Genomic DNA, 23,531 nt, shown 5'->3' with positions numbered 1-23,531 from the left:
AAAAATACCAAGGTACGTAGTGGAAAAATGTGGCTGTTAAAAGTTTAGCCTATACTATTTGAGTGTAAGTCTATCCAGCTTGGATTTAAATCCTAAATGAACTAGTTTTTTTAATTTCAAAAGTTTATGTGAGTTGTATCTTGAACTTAAAGAAAATCTTAAATTTAGAAGTGTTTTCATAGATTTTTTTTTTAAAATTTGATATCCAATTTTAAGATAGACTAATTTGAGGTGTTCAATCTCTCCGTTCAGTTATGGGGGTTCATTTAAAGTCAGAGCAAAGCTCTTTATGGAATAGTCTGTTAAAATTGACACAAAAGATAATCGAACTTGAAACCTTAAGGAAAACATGCTTCAATGTCGCAAACCAACACTACTAGACCAACTCAAATAGGTTGAAGCATTTACAAAGATACTCACATATTATTTACTAAAAAAGTCATCACACTGACATCGAGAGCTGAACTCATATCTATGCAGAATATGAGTCAAATCTTTATCAATTGAATTATGTTACTTGATAAGTTTTGGTATAGTTATCTATGATAGGTCCATAACTCAATATTGTTTGTCATCTTAGTTTCTTAAATTAATAGAATTCAAGTTACCCTTTATGTTAAAAAAAAAAAAAAAAAGTTACCCTTTAGAATCTGTCCCAAAAAAAAAAAGCCTTTAGAAGATAACATAAGTACAGTGAATTAGTGGAATATAGCTTATAAAAGTTAACTTTTGAGATAAAAATATTTTGAGAAAAATAAGCCTAACTCATGGAGGTGTATTACATAAAATAAGGGTTCAAAACATACTGTAATATAATTCGATGCTAGAAAGGCCCATGTTTTTTTTAAAGAATAAAGGCCCATGTTGATAACAACATATAGAGATAGAATATTAAGAGTATTACTTTTCCCACCCTGCTGCCTTCTCGCGCGCCCTGCAAAATTTCCAAAAATACCCCTGGTCCGGATTATATAATCCGGACAAGATTGTTAGTGATTTCCGGAAAACGAACTCCGGACCATATTGTTATGTGCTTTTTTGTGTCTTTCTTAGATGTCAAGAGTCTTTGTTGAACGTTATATGAACCCCACACAAGCTGCAATGCAATTGCAGGGTTCATATGAACGGTCAACAATGACCATGACACCACCGACACCCCTAAAAAACTAGAAACATTTGAAGAAAATGGAAGAAAAGAGGTGAAGTGAAGAATGAATGAATTTGTTGAAGATGGAAGCCTATGTATAGCCTAAAACAAGTCCTAGGTCATTAATACAGTCAATGAAAACGTGTTAGTGGTTGTAACCGTCCAAACCCACATTAATGGCTCTCTTTCAAAAGAATCCAAGCTCTCTTTCAAAAGAATCCAATGCTGAAGCTTTCCGGATTTTACATTCCGGAATGTCCTTAACACTACAAGAAGTGCCAACTTTTCCCTCGTTCATCATTATCGCATTAATCTGGAAAATATATTCCATAAAACAGATGTGCATTCCGGATTATATATTCCGAAATGCATCAGTCATGGCCGGTGGTCTGCACCACACGTTTTTGTCAGTGGTCAAGTCAAAAAAACGTGTTTTACCACGTTTTTTGACTGCATTTATGGCTTCCCAACCGTTTTTGACCCACCCCTCCCTATAAATAGCCTTCCAAACCCCACCATTTCTCACACCATCCTCTCCCACCCTCTCCTCCTCTTCTTCCTTCTACAACCATGGTTTTCCATCGTTTGCCTTTCATAGATAAGGGCCTCGTTGAAAACTTTCAGGGTTTGTATGAACGGTCAATGAGGATGGAACCGCGCTGCAACTAAGTGCGGTTCATCTGAGGGTCATGTGGGTTAGTGTGGTTCTTAGCTTCGCCTGTTTGGGCGTAAGTTTGAGCATCCCCCACCTCCCTCAGGGGCATTGTTTTCTTCTTCCCGCCCTCCTCTGGTTTTCCTCCAATAGCCAAACTACTGATATATCCTATCACATACCAGTGGTTAGGCTCTTAGGAGATTATAATTGGGCTCTTATGAGATTAGAAATAGATTTAGGATCTTATGTAATAAGCTTAAAAAGCTTCAAAGTTATTGTAATGTATTGTTCATATATTAATAAAATGAGTTGTTTTTATGTTTGTGTCTTTTTATTTCTGTTTTTTATTTTATTCGCATTTTATTTTACGAATTGTAAAGCTTAAAATTGCAAAAGTTCTGGTAAAACATTATTCCGGATTTTAAAATCCAGAAACATCTGCAAAATTCTAACAATTCAATCCGAAATACGAAATCCGGACCATGGGTAAAATTGGAAAAAAATAGGGCGCGCAAGGAAATACATAGGGTGGGAAAAGTAATACTCGAATATTAATTGAGTGAGCTCTTCTCACTTTTTAAATTGTTCAAAAACATAATCCAGCTGTAGTTAAGTGTCGTTGGACACTTTTTAGAACAGTTCAATCATTTTTTAAGTTGGTTAAACCAATCTCAAAAGTGTTCAACCACACTTAACTCCTGCTCGAAAGTTGAACGACAATTAATTTCCGTTGTACCAACGACAGTTGAAATATACCTTCTTTTTTTTTTTTTTTTCCTTTTTCATCTTGAAAGTGTCCAAACGGTTGGTTTTAATTCAATTTAGTGGAGACAAATAAAAATTAGCTAAGATAGAAAGTAGTTATAGTTTGTTGGCTACTTTTAAGCAAAGTTTGTTAGTTTCTTTTGGTTACTTGATAAGCAAGTAATGTGATTAAGTTTATATATAAGCATGATGTAAATACTGCTAATGATAATGAGAATTAGAAGTTTACAATCAATAGTACTCTCTCTTCTTCTCTCTCAATTCTCTCTTAGAAAAACAGATAACTTGCGCTGCAAGTTATCATTGCCGCGCTAACACAAACCTAGTATAGGACATCTAATGCATGATGAGGATTTTTTTTTTATGACCCCCTCAATATCACATTTGTCTGAAAAATGCTTTCGTTGAGTTATCTATTAGAGGTGTTAAAAAATTTTAAAAAAAATGTCATCCAAGAGTTATCTTCCGAATTTTAAAAGAACTATAATAGATATTGAAGGAGCCTAAAAAGAATCTATCATGCATGATTTATATTCTAATGAAAAGTAGGCAAATATTATTTATTGTTTCATTTACGTGAATTCCCCGTGAAAACAAACACTGCAACTCCATTTAGAGACACTGCCAACATCTTTATTTGGAGACACCCCCTCCCCCGTGAAATCTGACATTAGACCTCTAGTTGCCTAATGCATTTACAAATCCTGATTGATAGACAATTGATGATAGTCTTAAGAGTGTCGAAGATGATACCATAGGCCTCGGTAAAGATTAGTTAAATCATGGATATTATTGATGATAGTCTTAATTGTGATGATTAATTCATCTTATAAGTTTATCTTCAACACATGTATACTTGTGATAAGTGCCAAGAAGTGTTAATTTCATGTTATATTTCATGCACTTTTTGTTACTTGTTTTACAAGTTATTGAAGGAAAAGCCGAGAAATAAGTGTTAAATGCCTTATTACGCTTTATATATCTTACTCTATCCTTTTATGCAGGAATTAGCCTCAAGACACTGATCAAAGACCAAAAATCATGAAAAAAGTACTATTTGGGCAGAAGCTGATCCAGGAGGCATGCAACTCGCACTTAAACTCGCAACTGCGAGTGCCAATGCGAGCAGCTCACATCTGCGAGCTCCCTTACTCGCAGATGCGAGTTAGGGCGGTTTGACCTCCTCATTTATGACGTGGCAGCATCTCATTGGACTAGAAGAATCACTCGCATCTGCGAGTGATGCTGCTCGCATCTGCGAGCTCAAGCAGAACAGAGGCTATTAAATGCCCACTTGCTATTCCTTGAGATGTTATGTTGGGATCTTATCTTGATATTTTCTTAGTTTTCTCTCTTAGGTTTTAGCTTTAGATATTTTATAGAGAGAAGTAAGGTAGATCATATAGAGTGAGAGTGGTTTTGGAAGTGGGATTATTATTCCTTTGTTGAGACATCACAAGTGTAATGAATCCTTCCTTTTCAATCCATCCTTGCAAGGCTTCCATGATGATGTGTAGCTAAATACCCTTTGTTGGGATGAGAGGTACTTGATCCTTGCTAAACATGTAATCTTTTGATCTTGCAATATATGGTTCTAGCAATTTATATTCAATATTGTTGTTATTCTTGTGTTAATGCTTTCAATGAGATTCAAGATGCTTTGGACACAAACTCTTGAATCTAGAGCTAGAGTAGCAATATATCTTAGGTTAACTTACTTGACATCTTTGTTAATCTTGTGATAATCACCATAATCAAGAGTTAAATGCTTTCGGATACTTAATCAGGCTGGACACGGTCGATTAGGTTATTTGATCGACTTTGTTATCGTTTAAGGGATTTGGACACGAATGTTTAAACGATACCTTAGAGTTAATTATATCACTTTGGACACAAAGGATAGTTTAGAATTGATTGTGATAATGTTGTTTATAAAGCTAGAATTCGTATGGATCATTAGGTTACGTGTGACGCTTGATTAAGGAACGCTGCTCCTAACAAGTTTCAATCCTTATTTATCTCAACTTTTACTTTTTGCAAATTAGTTTAGCTAATCACATTTCAAACAAACAAGTACTCTTAATACTTTGAATGATAATTGATGTTAAACTGTCATTGATAACACACTATTCCCTGTGGAGACGATACACAAATACTTATCTTGTTTGATGCAAAACTACTTCATCAACTTGTTGCCAATTTTACTTTTTTTTTTATAACATTAATTTTTCATAACGAAATTGACAAAAAAAAGTGCATTAAAAAATATTATTTTTGTTTGACGGCCGACCCGTCAACTCGTTATTAAGTGTGGTTTAGTGGAATTTTAGACTCAGCCATCTAAATTGTCTCGACTCCTCCTGTTTTTTTACGGATTTAAGCGGGACAGATCTAAACGGAACGGGTCAACCCGCTTTGTCATCCCTACATCAAATCTTGTTTATTTTTCATCTTTTTTTTTCTGTTCTCAAACTCCTTCTTATCTATTTCTTTCTTTTCAACTTCTCTTCCAAACCAAACACACTTTAACGAAAAACTATTGACCAATTACATTCTTACTCAATTCAATGGATTAATCATCACAATTATTTGCAAAGGATATCAAGTTCAAAAAAATCATTACGGGAATGTTTCAAAATCTTTAAAATAAACGAAGTTAATGAGTAACAAAAAGAAAAAAATGGGAAGCGCAGTTACTTCTTTTGCATGCAGAGCTGACGAGGAAAGGGAACAAGAGAATAATAAAAAAGTTAACGACAGGGTCAAAAGTCAGAAAAAGAAGAAAGACGAGGGTGTTTGGCAAAGAGAAATGATATTTTGACAACCATTTTTTGACAACTTTTGGACAACTTTCTCTCTCATACTCACATGATGTTGTTATCCTCTCTCTTCCTTTTTCTCTCTCCATTGTTTTTGACCAATAAGAAGTGAGAAAAACAAGGTTGTCAACAAAGTTGTCATCAAATAGATGTCAAAATATCATTACTCTTTGATAAACAAGTTTATGATTGTGATTAAGTTTAATAAACCAATTTAATTATTCTTGCTTGTGACGCTTCCATGTCCTATAATAAATAATCACATTAAGGACATATGTAATGCTCAGAATAATAATTCGACCACCAGCTAAGGTGGTCTCTCTGAAGGGTCAATAGCGAAAGACAATTAGATGATGGTTTTGTACACACGAAATCTAGTAAGCAACAGTTGGCATTCGTTGGGTCCACAACCACGAAATACAGCGGTTTATGCATCTGATTTGCCAATCTTCTACTCTGGATGTGGGACCCACACTGTCCCACCGTATTTTCCTTTTCCTATAATCATGTCATTACCAAAACTCACTTAACACTTAACTGAAAATAACATTTCACACCAAAATAACCACCTTACCTTACTTTACTTTACTTGCAGTAACAAAAATATTATATTGGCACTTGTTGTCCTCAAATTCTATTCTACACGAAAAAGAAAACTCATTTTATAAAGTTCACTAAAATCTTTTCTTCCTTTTATGTTTTTTTCCTAGGCAATTTCTTTTCTTTTTTATGCTTGAAACCAACAAAAGAAAGTTTGCAAAAGGAAAATCTAACTTTACCTCTCAGATTTTTCAATTAATTTAATTCAACTCAAACATAATTGAAGTTTAAATTCAATAATTAATTTGATGAACTTATTCATAAAATAAACTTGAACTAAATACTAAGTTGAATAACTAAGATGAAATGAGTATTTGAGATAATCAGACGAAGTGAGTTATTCACAAACTTCAATCAGATAAAATTAAAAAAAAATGTATGAAACTCAAATTAAATTTCAAACTAAACATATTATTTTCAAATTGCATTAAGATAAGTTTGTCTTCAACTTTCTTTTGTCAAGTGTTTCTCTCCGACTTTACTCATGATAAATAATCATATTTATTATTCCAAAAAAAAAGTCATACTACGTTTATCATTTGCACAACTAATTTTTTTTGTTTTATTTTTTTTCTTCCTAATTAGCCGATCCTAATTTCCAGTGAGAAAAATTCTAACTTCTTTCTAAATTTTCTTTCTCCTTCATTCATCGAGGAGACGTAGTTTTAGGTCATTTTTTTGACATAAAATCACCCATCTACATCTTTTCTTTCTTTTTCTTTCAATCTAAATAAGTGGTTTTTAGATATATCAAGTTTTTCCTTTCGTGTTTTTTGTGAATTCGTCGTCTAAGTGCGGCGTTGTGTTGTTCGTCGTCTTGTGCGACATTTGATTTTGTGTCTTGTCGCGGTATCCGTTTAATTCCTATTGAAAGATCGACATCAGTCAATTTCAAATTCAACTAATGATTTGGGTGTCAACGTTACAGATTCGGAAGCATGAGTATTTCGATGATTTAGGTTTTATCATATTATTTGTGGACATTTTGTCGTTCTATACTGTTAACTTGGGTGCTGTGAGTTTGTTCGCAGATTCAACATTTACATTTTTAACGATGTTTATATCTGGTGTACTCTATTGATTTGAATGAATGAGTATTTATTGAAAGAAAAAAAAAAAAATCATTTGCACAACTATGCAAATGGATTTAATGCAGTACAAATCCATTAATTTCCATAATTAAAAAACCCTGACATTATTCATGATCATTAATTGATTATATAGTTTTCAAATTTAAAAAAGGAAAAAAAGAAGAAAGCAATAACTACCACATGGGGGTTAGCTTAGTTATCCCCTTTCTTCATCTAAATACTCTCTTACGCAACTACTTACACCATACTCTCTTCTCTTCTTCCTCCTCTCAATGGCTCCCCCAAAATCAAAACTCAAAACCCTAATTTCTCTCTCTAAACTCTTCTTTACTTTCTCTCTCCTCCTTCACACCGCCATTGCCGACGATGCCGCGTTCATGTCAAAGCTCGCCAAATCTCTAACTCCACCTCCGTCAGGATGGTCGGGAACCTCGTTTTGCAGCTGGAACGGTGTGAAATGCGACGGTTCAAACCGTGTTACGTCGTTAAACTTAGCTTCAAAATCACTCACGGGAACTTTACCTTCCGATCTGAACTCACTCTCTCAGCTCACTACACTTTCTCTTCAATCCAATTCGCTCACCGGCGCGTTGCCTTCACTCGCGAACCTCACCATGCTCCAAACGGTTTTCCTCGGTAGCAACAACTTCAGTTCAATCCCTGATGGTTGTTTCGTTGGACTCACCAGTTTGCAGAAGCTCTCCTTGACGGAAAACACCAATCTCAAACCGTGGAAGCTTCCTACGGATTTAACTCAGTCTTCGAATCTTGTTGAGCTTGACCTAGGTCAAACAAATCTCGTTGGTTCATTGCCGGATATTTTCGTTCCGTTGGTTAGTTTGCAGAATTTGAGGTTATCTTACAATAATCTCACTGGAGATCTACCTAACTCGTTTTCAGGATCTGGGATTGTTAATTTGTGGCTGAATAATCAGAATGATGGGTCTGGTTTTACCGGTTCGATCGATTTGCTTGCTTCAATGTCGCATTTGGCTCAAGTTTGGTTTCAGAAGAATAAGTTTACTGGTTCAATTCCTGATTTGTCTAACTGTACTAATTTATTTGATCTTCAGCTTCGTGATAATCAGTTAACAGGTGTTGTTCCATCCTCTTTGATGAGTTTATCCAGTTTGGCAAATGTTTCGTTGGATAATAATAAGTTGCAGGGTCCTTTGCCTTCTTTTAGGAAAGGTGTAAAGGCTCTTGATGAAGGGATCAATAGTTTTTGTAAGAGTACTCCTGGGCCTTGTGATCCGAGGGTTAGTACTTTGCTTGATATTGCTGCTGGTTTTGGATATCCACTTTCATTGGCGAATTCTTGGAAAGGGAATGATCCTTGTGATGATTGGGCCTTTGTTGTGTGTTCCGGAGGGAAGATTGTTACGGTTAATTTACCGAAGCAGAATTTGAATGGAACTATTTCGCCTGCATTTGGGAATTTGACTGATTTGAGGAATTTGTATCTGAATGGTAATAATTTGACTGGTTCAATACCCGGGAGCTTGACAGGTTTGACTGAGCTTGAGGTTTTGGATGTATCTGATAACAATCTATCTGGAGAGATTCCTAAATTTTCGGGTAAAGTGAGGTTCAAGTCAGCTGGGAATGTTTTGCTTGGAAAGTCCGGAGCTGATGGAGGAAGTGGAACTGCTCCACCAACGGATTCTAGTGGTGGGCCGATTGGAAGTCCTTCGGGAAAGGTAGGTGGTTCTTCGTTGTCACCTGGTTGGATTGCAGGTATAGCTGTTATTGCTGTGTTTTTTGTTGCAGTGGTGTTGTTTGTGTTTTGTAAGTGTTATGCTAAAAACAGGAGGCATACAAAATTTGGAAGGGTTAATAATCCTGAAAATGGTAAAAATGATGTTAAAATTGATGTCATGAGTAATGTTTCCAATTCTAATGGATATGGTGGAGTTCCGAGTGAGTTACAGAGTCAGGGAAGTGAGCGTAGTGACAACCTTCAGGTTTTTGAGGGTGGAAATGTTACTATTTCAATCCAAGTTCTTAGACAAGTAACTGGTAATTTCAGTGAAGATAACATTTTGGGTAGGGGAGGATTTGGAGTTGTTTATAAAGGGGAATTGCATGATGGAACTAAGATTGCTGTCAAGAGAATGGAATCTGTTGCAGTTGGAACTAAGGGATTGAACGAGTTCCAAGCAGAGATTGCAGTTCTGACTAAAGTTAGGCATAGGCATTTGGTTGCTCTTTTAGGATACTGCATAAATGGCAATGAAAGGCTTTTGGTGTATGAGTATATGCCTCAAGGAACATTAACGCAACATCTGTTTGATTGGGGTGAAAATGGATGTGCTCCTTTGACTTGGTTACAGAGGGTAGCAATAGCTTTGGATGTAGCGCGAGGAGTAGAATACTTGCACAGCTTAGCTCAGCAAAGCTTCATTCACAGGGACTTAAAACCCTCCAACATACTATTGGGTGATGACATGAGAGCAAAGGTTGCAGATTTTGGGTTGGTTAAAAATGCACCGGACGGCAAATATTCCGTCGAGACGAGGTTGGCTGGAACATTTGGATATTTGGCACCTGAGTATGCAGGTATAGAAATCCTTTTATTATGCTTCTATTAAGCTCTTATTTTATTTCCATTTTTTGTTAATAGCTACTGTATATATCAGTTACTGCACTTAATGCCATGTTTTGTTAAAAAGAGAAGCTTTCAAAAAGTCAAAAACAGTTTGATGGTAAAGTTATTGATATTTAATTCCTTTATGTGTTTCTGAACTACTAGCTATGATGTTTTTTCCTTCTGTGGTCAGTAATTTGCATATTTTGTTTGTCCTTTTTCATGAGTTTTTTTTTTTTGCCCCTTTTAAATTTGTTTTTTCCATATACATCTCCTCGATGGACGTTTTCGGGGCTAATATATGTTTTTCCATCTAAAGATGAATAGATTGTTAGAAGTGGATGTCAACTAGTTATCATTTTTGTTGCTGTAAATACTCTGGTTACATCAAATCTTGGATTAATCTATGAGTTTTCCTATATCCATCTAATACCATATGCTTTATGAAGAAAATAGAAAGGGAAAACGTATATATGATTGATATCTCAGGAAGATAATAAGTGTTTCGTATTTTTATTTAGTAATTAAGAGGATTGGTGAAAGACTTGTTATTTTTCTTAGGTCAATGCAAAATTGCCAATGAGTAACCTTAAGGCAGGGGTTAAAGAAACAGAAGTGGATTGACCAAAAAAAGGAAAGAAACAAGAATGGAAATTATTTATGGAACAGATGAAGTATTTACTAGTATTAATTAAAAATACCAAATTTATTAATTCCTGTTTTTTTTTATTAAATTAATTCCTGTTTTCTTAAATAGCTAGAAGCAATTGTTTACGGACTGCTTCGTAACCAGCTTCCTTATTGCACTCGTTAGTAGGACCTTATATTTGTTGTTTTGTCATAGGTTTAGGTTGCATTTTTAGAACGGCATTGTTTTAGCTGGAGCCATAGTATTGTTTAATCAGATGTCAATAGTAGTATTTGCTTTGTGCTGGTGTATTCCCTGATTTGTAATTTGTAATAACTGTAATCCTGTTCCGTTGCAGCCACTGGAAGAGTGACAACCAAAGTAGATGTTTACGCTTTTGGAGTAGTTCTGATGGAACTGATTACTGGTAGAAGGGCATTAGATGATACTATGCCTGACGAAAGATCTCATTTGGTTTCATGGTTCCGTAGGGTACTAGTCAACAAGGAGAATATCCCTAAAGCAATTGATCAAACGCTTAACCCCGATGAAGAAACCATGGAGAGCATTTATAAAATTGCTGAGCTGGCAGGCCACTGCACTGCTCGCGAACCATACCAGAGACCAGATATGGGTCATGCAGTGAATGTCCTAGTTCCTCTGGTTGAGCAGTGGAAGCCTAGCAACCATGAAGAAGAAGATGGTTATGGTATTGACCTTCACATGAGCCTTCCTCAAGCTCTACAAAGATGGCAAGCCAATGAAGGCACTTCCACAATGTTTAATGACATGTCTTTCTCACAAACCCAATCAAGTATTCCATCAAAACCTTCAGGTTTTGCAGACTCATTCGATTCAATGGATTGCCGGTAACAAAAATGACAACTTCTAATTGCTTCTCAGCTCTGATTGAGAAGGTTAGGCTGTTTTGATCAAGCAGCATTGCGAAATTGTATCACAAATTTCATTTATTTATTTTTTGAAAATGTCAATTTTTTGGTGTTACTGCATTCTCTCCTGATGTATAAGTCTGAATTGTTAAAAGCTAGCGAATTGGTTTGTTAGTGTTTGGGATTGTTAGATAGAAAATATTATAGAAACGTTAATTGTATGATATATTTAACATATTTTAATTATGAGAAGAATATTTGCTGTATTTTGTTGTGTTGTTTACTAGTGAGCAGATAATGATGTTTGTCCCTTTGTCTTTTGGATCAAGCATCCAAAATTCCAATTCATTATTACCAATACCGCGTAAATCAACATCAATTAACCAAATGGAGAATTTCTAATCTAAACTAATGATTTTTTTTTGTTTGCTTTTTAATTATTTTGATTTAGGTTGTAATCTTTCTTTTAATTTTTCTCCTTTCAAGTGGGTCCACCCACATTGTGCGGCATAATAGAACGCTAATCTGAGTTGATGTAGCTACACGTTTGCGCATGTCACGTTGTTTGTTGTTAGTTAAGAGCGAGCTGGACAAGACACTAAACAATGGTCTCAGAAAGGTGACTTTCCAAAGAGAACACATGCATGCTGCGGGTTCCAATCGGAAACAACACATGCAATGATTTGACTTTCTAGATTCCTGATGCCTTCCAATCCGGAACCACGGCTTAGTGGCGCATGTATCACCCGCCGGACGGGACTAATTTGTCTTGCTATTTTGGAATAATAATTGAAAAATACTACTTAGGGCATTGTTTAATAAATTAAGGGTAAATTACACTCACCTCCCCCGAGGTTTTCTTAAATTACACTAACCACCCCTCTAGTTTTCAACTAAACACCAACCACCCTCCATATAACACCGTTAGTTCTCAGTTCAATAACCCTTCCAAAAACCTCACCCTCTTCACTTACTCAACAATATTGTTATGCTTTCGTCATCAGTGCCTTTCTCCAAAAACAACACCTTGTAAATCGTCTTCCTTTGGTTTGTCTTCGCCGCTTACAAAGTTGTGTGATCGCTTACACCGTCAAAGAAAACATGTTCATGAAATTGGATAGTGTAGTGACTATAATAATAACCAAATCGAAACTGAATATGAAACAGAATTGTTGATAGAAACGTTGAGTTAGAACTTAATCGGAGATAAAATCATGAGAATTGGAAGAAGTCACAAAATCTGTCAAAATTAATTGAAAAGTATTTGCTAGTGAATTTGCTCTTTAAGTAGTGAATTTGCTATTTAAGTATCGCTCAAGACACATAAGAAGAAGTGAGAGGAGAGATAGCATAAAAATTGGGGCAGATTTCTGATTGAGTCAATGAATTTGAATTACTAAAATGATTTTCAATTGAATTGAGCCAAAGTGAAGATGAGCCATCAAACGGTGCTTTGTCAATACAAGAAGAGGAAAGTGCAGATCAGAAAGAGCAATGGTATACGAATAAGGGAAAATTGGGTGAATGAGTGTACTGATTGTATTGTGTACAATTAATTTTTTTTTTCCTTCTTTCCGAGTCCTTCTATTCTTCTATCTGTCCACTTTACTGAGTTCATTGCAATTTCTATGGAATCTTGGATCACAGCAAATAAAAGGTGGAGAAGTTAAATAGGCCACTATAATAAAATCATGAGAAGTTAATTAACCAAATACAACTAACGGTGTTAACAATGAGTTAGAATTAGGGGAGGGGTTTGTCATTTTAAATAAAACTTAAGGGAGATTAATGTTTAATTGAAAACTAGAGGGGATGTTAGTGTTATTTACCAATACCTCAAGGGAGGTGAATGTAATTTACCCATAAATTAAAATAGATAATTAATGTATAGAGATATTGTTAATGTTTGACTTAAATGATATTGTCTCGGTGCCGGAACTCGACCGAATTTCTCAAAGTTAAAAAGAGTCTCTCAACCAAATGACTTCTCTAAAAGTAAATGACATTGTTAATGTTTAATTTAAATTTCCAAGGTAATTTACTTTTATTAAGTTCTTAACCAATATTTTAAAAATTCGATAACATGGATATTCTGAAATCTAAATCTAAACATAAGCCCAATAAAATAAACTAGTGCTCTTTTTTTTTTTAAGAAAAGAAAAACTAATGATTAATTGTTGATATTTACTCTCCCTATTGCTAATTATAAGACTTTGGAAGGTTAGTTTGTCTCTAAATATACGAGTATCTTATTTGCAAAAAAATAAATATCAAACATACGAGTATCTAAATATTTTTAGCTACATTTATTATTTATTTTTCGAACATATTCCTTGCATTGAAAAATGAATATTTAACATGTTCATATAAAAATGGTAATTTAATACGTATATACAAATTATAAATGTAACCGTCCCGTGAGCTGAGCTCAATTAGTAAGGACACTGCATAATATATGCAAGGTCCGGGATTCGAACCCCGGACACCACCAAAACAAATTATAAATGTAAAAAAAAGAATTATAAATATTAATTGCACTGATGTAGTGAGATCTAAAGAAGGTATGAAGAGTCACCCTTGAAATTTGGGAGTAGATAAAAAGTAAGTGTTATGCAAAAGAAGTGTGGAAGAGAGAAAGTGAAAAAGAAATGTTATTATTTTGAGAGCTCCACAATGAAAAGAAAGTGTGGAAGAGAGAAAGTGACATGAAAGAGGAATTGGAAGAAAAAGATAGTAAAAAGAATGAGAAAAATTATGAGAGGAAACTTATAACAATTATCTAGATAAACTAGGAAGATATAAAATATCGTTGGGCTTAAAATGTTATGAAGCATTACTGAAACTTAAGTAACAAGAAAGGTGATTATATTATTGTGTGTGGTGTGAATTCAATACTTAAACAAAAATTAAACAGTAAGGATAGAGATGTTAACACATGAGTTATTTTGATTCCCCAAATGTGGGTTAGTCTAATCTTCGCAATTGTGAGACTTTTCACATGGTGCTTGAGAATGTTCTCAACACATGCACCTTCGATTTTTAGTTGCTGGGAACTTGTATAGTCTACATTCTTTTTGCCTCAACATGCTTACAAAATTATTTTCTTAGCCTCTACATCCTTACAACAGTATTCACTCATTTAATCTGTACAACTTAAAAAGAAGATTAAAGGTGTTTACAAGAGTGTGATTAGGGTTGGGATCTGTTATAATTCAAAGATGTAAGGTTAATTTGAATACATACATATGATAAATCCTCATATCTATTATTTGCAAGAGGTATTGAAATTAAATGATGAACACTTTGATCAAAGTAGGTTACAGTTGAGTGCAATCTCTTGATGTTTAATGTTATGAAACAATGATATTTATACCTGAGTAAAGTTTTCAGAAACTTGATGAGCAAGCTATGACTATAGTCGTTGGTTTTTTTGGTATGCAGAGAAACGTGTCAGTGCAATTGAGAGAATTCTGGTCAGCTATGTTATAGAGAAATGATTTAATGGATCAGTTCATTTATGATTTATGTCTGTCATATCTTTGTCTTCTGATGAAACACTTTCAGGATGGATTACAATGTTTTTATGTAATTTTGATATTTTTTTCTTGATTTTAACCGGTCTCATAAACCGATGATTTTCCTTTTGATCTTTGAGAATGATCAAAGGACTTATTAAAAGTAGACTTTGTTTCCTTTAAATTTGTAATGACTCCTTATCATCAACATATTGAACTTGCTCTAATTAAACCGCTCTAGAGAATTGATTAGTGAACAAACAAGATCAGGATGTTTAATGACTTTTCAATAAAGTAAGTTTGTTATCTTGTTCTTTTATGGTTGATAGACAAAATGGTAAGAGTCATTGGAAATCCACAAACATAAGTGGATGAGTCGAGGTTTAAACTCTGGTTACAACGTCCGATTTTACAATTTTGACATTTTTACTAGTTAAGCTAAGACTTATGGATAAATATGTTATATTTAAAACATCAATTTAAGACTATTGCCTCAACATTTTAAAAAACTAAGTTTGAGCGCATGATTTAGTAACTATAGTCTATATATTGATAACGTAACATTTTTTTTTTTTTTTACTTATTGATAAAGTAACATTTGTTATCTCGTATTTCACCAATGTTGCACACCAAAAATAGATTCTATCAAATATCTGATAAGAGAGTAAGGTATGATTGGACCATATAAAACGCTATTTACTTTATTAGTACAAAGTTGTCCAATTCCAAAAATAAAAATTAAATAATTTGAGATTTTATTGAAAAACAATACAAATATCAAAGCAGATTTTGATATCACTGATATTCTTTTAGTATATATAGGAAAACGATGTAATGATTGAGAGACAATTCAATCTAAGCAAATCGCAATAAATACTTATGAATTACAGCACATCCATTTTAATCAAATAAATAAATAAAGACAAAGACTAATGAGCAAATTAGCAATGAAGTAGAAAGAAAGTAATAAGTACACAACACGCCTCTAAGAAGAAATGTGATTTTGAGCTGTCGTCAAAGACAGGACAAATTGAGTAGTTGAAAATGATTGGAAGTTGAAAGTGATTGAGATATGATTATATCTAAAAGGAAAGTTTCAATTATTACAATTATTTTGCCCCCCTCTGATTGTTTTTGAAGGTAAAGATCAGAGGGTTACTGGTTTCGTTGGAAGTTTAGAAGCAAACATTAGATTTGGATATCGGAACGCTATGAGTTGGCAAGTTTAAGTCTGTGTTTGTGTATGCTAAGAGTGCGTTTGATCTGCTAAAATATAAAGAACTGGCCATGACAACTCAAGTTGTATTGTGTTTGATTTTAATATTGTTCATGGAGCACCAAGATATATATCATCACAAAGATTATATTATGGAGTTGCACTTTTAAATTGTCAAAAACTCCCAAAAATATACTGACAATTTCCTTGTAGTTAATCTTCAATGCTTATAATGAAACTCTAATTTTATTTTATATTCATACACATACACCAGAACTAATGTTACACTAAGAAGAAAGGGATCAAATTAGATGGATGCTAAAGAATTTATGCTAGCAAAAAGACAGTATCTAAGACGGAGCACCAAGATATGAAGCAAGTCGTAAAATGTCGCTGAATATTCCACCAGCTGTGACTTGTGCACCAGCTCCTGGTCCACGGACTATCAGAGGCTGATGTCTATATCTTCTTGTTGTGAATGCAATGATGTTATCTGAGCCAGATAATTGTGCAAATGGATGGTCCTTCTTGTATCTTCGTAGCTCGACCATTCCCTTTTGATTAGTCACGTCTACCACTCCCACGTATCTCAATACCTTCAAACATTACAAATGTTCTTAAACACTATACTATGAAGAAAATGTCATGGTGGAAAAACTAATAGTTTGTAGGTTCCAGAATACTGTCTAGTTACTCACTTCTCCAGCAGTGTCAGCCTCTTCTTGTCTCTTTGAAAACTCCTCGTCAAATTTTGGTAATTTCTGCATAAACTCTTGAGTTGATGCGCTAACCTGCATAAAATCAACAATGTATCCATGTTTAGTGCAAAAGTACATACTGTTACTTAGAACTGCATAATTCATGAAATCGGTTCTTACTCTTAATGGTTCCGGCACAAGATTTTCAACCGGAATATCAGAAAGCTCTAGCTTTAGGCCAGATTCCCTCGCAAGAATTATCACCTGTAGAACCACAGAAATTTAAAGCTAAGTGATTACAACGAGAAGCTATCATAAACCAAGAAATCTGTCATTATAGTACATGTTCCAGCTAGTTCTCATGAAATCATGCAATGTGCATATTTTGAGGTTGATTACCACCATGAAATCAACTTGTGTATTTCAAATGTTTCTAAGGCTTTTAGTATATGAACATTTTAACCATTCTAAGCTTGAAATCAAATACAAGTTTATACATGTAAATCAAGCTTATACATAAATTTGAGGTTCAATGTTTTGCGAATACACAACAAACTACCACACATTTGGCTTAATTCGACTAAAACTGTGAGAAAAAAATGTGGCAGATATGTTAATATTGCACACTGTACCTTTCTTGCTACGTCAGTTCCAGACAGATCATCCCTTGGATCTGGTTCAGTATAACCTGCTTCCTTTGCTTCAGCAACTACCTCACTAAAAACTCGGCCATCCTTGAAGTTATTAAAGATGCAACTCAATGTCCCACTGCAAAATCAGAAGTAATACCTTCAGTTTGAAAGCATAAGATCAAATGAACAAAACTTACAGATAATGATAATCCTTGAATTGGTACTTTTAATTTATTTGTCCCTTGAACAAGGGAAAAGTGTGGATAGACAGTTGGACTGAGTGCTAGATCAGATATTTCTAAGTCTGAGATGTGAAGTCTGATCCACAAAAAAGACAAGTGGAGGAAGAAAAAGAGTTTTGAAGTGAACCTGAAGATTCCTTCAATTTGCAATATTTTGTCACCGGTTTCGAGAAGGCCCCGTAAAGTGCCAATAATGGGAAGACCAGCTCCAACAGTAGCTTCATAGAAGTAATGTGTGTATGATTGCCTTTGAAGAGCTCTTAACCTCAAATACTAGAAGCAGAGAGAGAGAGAGTAAAGATGAGAAAGTCCCAAAAAGAATAATTTGTGAATCAAATAGTAATGAGTGTGTTATTCAGGATGACTTGTTAGTCTTTCTCATAATAAAAAATCAATTATCTTTTCTTTTAATGCATTAGTTTATTTTATTTGAACATAATGCATTAGTTAATTAAAAGAACTTAAGAAACCAACAACATTTGCCACTGGTATGGGATCTCAATTTTTAGCTGAGAAATTTTATTATGTTGATTGAAGACAGCAAGGTTACATAACAATGGCCAGCGAAAGGACATCGTGTTTACCTCACTAAGTGGTCCTGAATTTGCCTTTTTATTGGGGGTGATAACATGTATTCCCTTGCGCAGCCAGTCATCATAATGGCTTGCTATGGCGGAGTCAGCTGTGCAGTCTACTAAAACCGTGTTTGGTATAACATGATTTCCGTGTACATTTTGAACAAATTTTTCCAAATCAGCCGCTTCACCTTTTTCCTCTCGAATTTCTCTCCACTTTACCAAGTCGATTCCCCTGCAATAAGAAACTATAGTTCATCATAACTGAAGTAGAACCAAATTAATATGACTAATAGAGCAGAGATAAAGCGAAAGACATCAGTTAACAAATTCCAGGATGCACACTGCATATCAAAGAACTTTTCCTATCAACAGGTGAATATCGAGAGTAAGGAGAGTCACAGCGATAAGGGTACTTTGGCCTACCAAAAAGTTAAAGTGAAAAGGGCTATCACCAAATTGAATTGATAACAGAATCATATGTGTAACATCTGTTATCTTTTTGTTACACTCAAGTATGCTCAGTTACTCACAATTGAGCCTTCATTGTTGATTAAGCGATTTCATTGTTAATTCCTTAGCATTCAAGGGATTTAGCTCAAAATAATTTGACTTACAAATTATCAAGGAGCATCGACTTTGAACCCATGATCCCCATTACACGCAAATCAATGTTTGATTCTTCTTTCAAAGTTGCTGCCTGCATGAAAAAATGTTATATGAATTAATCCATCGATTGGGAAGCCATTATGCTTGTTGGATCCCTACATAAACATAACATTTGTGGACTGAACTAATAAAAATATGAAACTGTAACCAATTTATAATACTTGAAAGCACTGAAAGAAGCACAACAAGCATACACAGACTTAGAAACAGAAATTGTACCTGATCCCTTAGCTGATCAAGTAGTGTGCTCCCAATTAATCCAGGTCCAATTATGCCCATTGCCATGGTGGTTTGTGAGTCATAAAATCTGGAATGGACAGCCCGCAGAGCCTTTATAGAATCTTCTCGCTTAAGAACAACAGTAACATTGTACTCAGAACAACCTTGTGCTATAGCAAGGATATTTATGTTGGCCTGTTTCATTTACAAGTTTGACCATAAACAAGTTAGACAAATGAATAAATAAATAAAACACCAACATATTAAAACATTTCCTTCATCTTTCTTTGATATCTTGTTTTGTGATCAATATTTTCCCCTCTTCTTCCTTAATGTATTTCACCTGATTTAAGTCTTGTTTCTCTTTCACTACTTTTAGCAAGTTTATAGATACCTTTTAATGTCCAGGGGCTGGTATAGTCCATCGAAATTCTATTACTTTAGCTTCACTTATCAGCTTTCAAGTGTCTTACTAAACTAAAATAAGATAAACTCTCATAAATTTACAAAACATAGTATTCTAAACTTAACAAAAACGGTCATACAAGTACGATACCTGAGCCAATGCATTGAAAAGGGTGGCACTAACTCCTGGAGTACTTGCCATTTTCTGGCCAACAGCTGCCAAAATACTGCAATTTGAAATGACTGCAACCTGAGAAGTGGTTACATACTTTAGATTGTTATAAAGTTGTTTTTTGACAAGAAGTGGTTACATACTTCAATTCACAATTGAACAAAAGAAGAAGAATTTGGTTGCAATCAAATTGAAATAAGCATGTTGTTATAGCAGAATTGGAGTTGGCACCTGAGAAATACGCCCAGCAAACAAAGCGCTGTCAAATATAGATTCCAACACCTCAGCTATAGCTTTTACTTCTTTCTCAGGCACAGCAAAACATACGGAATGCTCACTACTAGCCTACACAAACACAGTTAAACATCATGTCACATGTCAGTTTCATACATGTAACTGTGGATAAACAAGGGAGGGAAACAACAAAAACTGGTGAGTGTACCTGAGATATCATAATAACATTGGCTCCAACCTCTTTTACTGCGCTAAAAATAGTACTGGCGGTACCTGGAACACCAGCCATTCCAGTTCTACAAAACAAAACAATGACAAAAACATTATAGTCTACAACATTTGGGAGTAATCTTTAAGAGTAATCAACGAGAAAGCATCAAACAGAAAGAAAGCAAATCATTCATTATATGAAATGCTGCAATTTCGTGACTCACCCTTCTACATTTACAAGTGCCAAGTTGTCTATCGTTGTAAAGCCTTTGACATAATCTTTTAATATCTTCTTATCTTCATTTTCAATAATAGAAGGATGGCAGATCTTGGTTCCAGAAGCAGAGGTGTTGAAAATATTCCTTATTATAATTGGTATGCCATAGCGAATAACAGGACTAATTGTGCGTGGATGTAAGACATTTGCACCAAAATAAGACTGCACAAGATGCAATTTGAAAGTTAATCTCCTGAATTTTAAGGGCACAAGAAGCTTTTATGTTTTCCACTATCCAGTGTGCAACTTACCATCTCCCATGCCTCTTGATAAGACAGTGTCTTCAAAATCACAGCATCACTAACTGGAGAAGATATCATTTATGCAGAATGACATACATGTTAAGACAGTCTCACATAAAACAAAACTAAAACATCATCAATATGTCTAGAGTGAAGAAGTAAATGAAGAATAAATGCCATGGTATGTATCGACATAAGTATTATTAGAATTAAAATTCGATGACCATCATATAATATCCACTGATGGTTAAACCAGCACATGAAATAAGAAGCAGAACAAACCTTTTCTAGGATCTGCACTATACACACCATCAACATCGGTCCAAATGGTGACTTGACGAGCCCTGAATATCGCGCCCATAATTGCTGCGGAGAAGTCACTTCCATCTCTCTTGAGAGTAGTGGGAATGTTTTGAGGTGTGCTTGCTATAAATCCAGTAGCAATGATTACCTTAGATGGATTAAGAGAGTACCATTTATTAAGTCTCTGTTCAGTTTCCAAGTAATCAGGATCAACTTGATCATCACGAGTAGGATTTACAATGAGGACTTCCCTTGTGTCCATCCATTTGCAGGGAGTCCCTTTCTGCACAGTAGAAAGGAAGCATGATGCAATCAACACTACTCACATAAATATATATTTTTTATCTTAACCCTATGGTTCTCAGGGAAATCAGTCCTAGTAATCCAAAATTTGGCCGAGAGGTAAGTAAAGTCCGGCTAAGAATTGTTCTACCTAAAACTTGAACATACCTTCTTAACAACAAAAGACAATATCTGTGCAGACCACAGCTCCCCATGTCCCACAACTAAGTCAGTAAAGGATTCTGTAGCATGACCAGCTGCAAGGTATTAAGTGTGTTATTAGTTGGGATGATAGCACCAGAAATTTCTTTTAAGCAACAATACAGATGCATAAATGATTCTTTCTTTATTCCAAAATATTAAGCTTAACATGGTATCAGATCAAATAAAAGCACTTACAGTTACAATCCTCAGCCAAAGAATTTTAAGTAAGGCAATAATTTAGTCAAAAAAAGAAAAGACAATAATTAGGAGTTAACAGGATCACGGTTAAGAAAGGACCTTAGGTCTAAATAAAAAGGGATAAATTTTAGACCATATCAAAAATATTTGTCGTTTATATTTTCCTTTTTGTAATGCTCTTCCACGTCAACTGCACATGTCTGTTGTTTGCTGAACAAGAAATACTGTTGGTATTTTAACTCAGCTTATTTAATGATTTTGTTGCCATGCATGATGAGAGAAATGAAAATTAAAAAAATAATTCCATCAATCATGAAATCTAAACTAAGTACTGAAATATTTTATTATTATCATCCAAGACAGAAACTCCTTTGATCACAAAAAATTCATCTTACCATATGCACACAAGTACACCAAAACAGGTAAATATGCATGCTTTTCTTAGGGGCTAAAAAAACGTAGTTTTATAATTTGCAAAGAGCAAAAAGTAGGTACAGACACTAAGGCACTTTTGGCAAGGCAAAACTGTTAGCTTATAGTGGATAGTTTATATCATATAAGTTCGTACGATCAAAGTAGAGCAACTTGGTAACGATTCTTCTCAACCGTTAATTTTACTAAACACTTCAAATTCAATATGCTCATTTACGATTATCGATCTTATCCATCATCCACTACTTTTTACCAAATAAAGCCGAAATTTTTTAAATTTTATATCGACTGAAAATATATTTAACTCATAAATAAATAGATAGTTATTTGGTTAAGGCTTTGTTTGGTAAAAAGTAGAAGCTAGTTGATAGTGGATAACAAATAAGCTAGTTGACTTGTTCAAAAACACAAATAAGCTAGTTGATAGGGTATAAGCTAGCAGTTAGAATTTGTAGTATTTAGTAAAATTGGTGATTCAACTAACTTACAAATACAAAATGACATAAAATATATTTTTAATTAGTATATAATTTTTTTCAATTAAGATGATATGTATAAAATTTACAGAAAAAACAATAATTATAAGTTATAAGCTACAGGCACAAATGTTCACTTGAAGTAGCTTTTTTGAAAAACACTTTAAGCTAGTAAAAAATGTTATAAGCTCGTAATAATAAATCAATACCCCAAACAGGTCTATTTTAGTTGTACGAACTTATAAACTATAAACTCAAAAATCATCCTTACGAGACAGAGACTAAAGAAAGAAAGAAGCTGAACAAAAGAGAGGTATACCTATGTCAATAGCTTGAAGCATTGCCTTTAAATTTCCAACATCTTGATGCAAATTTGACAAGAAAGTAGCAAGATCATCTCCATCAAACAATTCTTGTGCCGTTAAGCTATGCTTCTCTTCAACAGCATCAAGTGCAGATATATAAGACTTATCCTGAGCTTCAGCCTTGTGGATGAGATCATACATCATATCTGTTACTTTTGACATAGCAGAAACTACCACCAATTTTCTCTCAGAATCATCATTGATTATTACATCTGCAACATTATTTATTCTTGCTGAACTTCCAACACATGTTCCACCAAATTTGTGAACTGACCATGTTTCTCCTTTTGGTAGCTTTTTTTCCTCTACAGCTACATCCACTGAAAAATCTGATAAAAACATTTTTTTAATTAAATTATTAGTATAATAATTCTGCAAAATTACAATAATGATTAAGTAAAATATAAACCTGTAAGTGAAGAGTGTATTTTGGTTCTTGGTGAGTCTTTCCTCCATGGTAAACTAAAAGCAAGAAAACAAGAAAATGTTATGCAGGGGAATGAATATAACATGATAAAGAAAGAGATTGTTGAGCATATATGTGGTATATAGTCAAGGAAAATGAAATAATAATAGTAAAAGAAAAGATACCTGAGGGAATGTGAAGAAGATTGAAAGGTGAAGTTGTTGTGGCGTGGAAAATGTGGAAGGGAAATGGAGAAGAAAGATTGGTGGATCACATTCACATTCACGGGGCAAAAGCAAAACAACACCATTTGGCAGTGAGTGAGTGAGAAACAAGAAAGAAGAGAGACAGTGTGAGTGTGAGTGAGTGTGAGTGAG

General features: G+C 34.3%; 3 protein-coding genes across 3 annotated transcripts in view; 1 reads left to right on the top strand and 2 right to left on the bottom strand.

Annotated features, from left to right (window-relative positions):
* LOC146940813 (uncharacterized) overlaps positions 1 to 23,531 on the bottom strand; it is an 82,675-nt gene that overhangs the window by 19,161 nt on the left and 39,983 nt on the right. The gene's annotated exons all lie outside the window — the stretch shown is intronic.
* Positions 7,276 to 11,448, top strand: LOC146940818 (Leucine-rich repeat protein kinase family protein). The gene is made up of 2 exons (XM_085754575.1): positions 7,276 to 9,636; positions 10,651 to 11,448. The coding sequence occupies exons 1-2, from the start codon at positions 7,350 to 7,352 to the stop codon at positions 11,163 to 11,165; spliced, it is 2,802 nt and encodes a 933-aa protein (XP_085610701.1). The 5' UTR covers positions 7,276 to 7,349; the 3' UTR covers positions 11,166 to 11,448.
* On the bottom strand, positions 16,045 to 23,522 carry LOC146940817 (bifunctional aspartokinase/homoserine dehydrogenase 2, chloroplastic-like). The gene is made up of 18 exons (XM_085754577.1): positions 23,340 to 23,522; positions 23,158 to 23,210; positions 22,703 to 23,077; positions 21,242 to 21,330; positions 20,771 to 21,074; positions 20,498 to 20,550; positions 20,194 to 20,408; positions 19,968 to 20,055; positions 19,757 to 19,870; positions 19,505 to 19,603; positions 18,949 to 19,143; positions 18,678 to 18,760; positions 18,070 to 18,295; positions 17,613 to 17,758; positions 17,244 to 17,379; positions 16,792 to 16,875; positions 16,612 to 16,704; positions 16,045 to 16,509 (listed from the first exon to the last, which is right to left on the bottom strand). The coding sequence occupies exons 1-18, from the start codon at positions 23,462 to 23,464 to the stop codon at positions 16,264 to 16,266; spliced, it is 2,724 nt and encodes a 907-aa protein (XP_085610703.1). The 5' UTR covers positions 23,465 to 23,522; the 3' UTR covers positions 16,045 to 16,263.

This window comes from Medicago sativa, chromosome 3 (genome assembly GCF_051527215.1).
Source record: "Medicago sativa cultivar Bolivia chromosome 3, Bolivia_mono, whole genome shotgun sequence".
Taxonomy (NCBI): Eukaryota; Viridiplantae; Streptophyta; class Magnoliopsida; order Fabales; family Fabaceae; genus Medicago; species Medicago sativa.
Note: the sequence above shows the minus strand (reverse complement) of the source record. Positions and strands in the feature narration are given on the sequence as shown.

What these genes read in the sequence shown, in the direction of transcription:
- LOC146940818 (XM_085754575.1), top strand. Translation starts at nt 7,350, where the DNA reads ATGGCTCCCCCAAAATCAAAACTCAAAACCCTAATTTCTCTCTCTAAA. An exon ending in TTTGGCACCTGAGTATGCAG is followed by an intron (nt 9,637 to 10,650) that starts GTATAGAAATCC and finishes GTTCCGTTGCAG; the next exon opens with CCACTGGAAGAGTGACAACC.
- LOC146940817 (XM_085754577.1), bottom strand. Translation starts at nt 23,464, where the DNA reads ATGGTGTTGTTTTGCTTTTGCCCCGTGAATGTGAATGTGATCCACCAA. An exon ending in TTGCTGGGCGTATTTCTCAG is followed by an intron (nt 19,604 to 19,756) that starts GTGCCAACTCCA and finishes ACCACTTCTCAG; the next exon opens with GTTGCAGTCATTTCAAATTG. An exon ending in TTGATCAGCTAAGGGATCAG is followed by an intron (nt 18,761 to 18,948) that starts GTACAATTTCTG and finishes TTTTTCATGCAG; the next exon opens with GCAGCAACTTTGAAAGAAGA.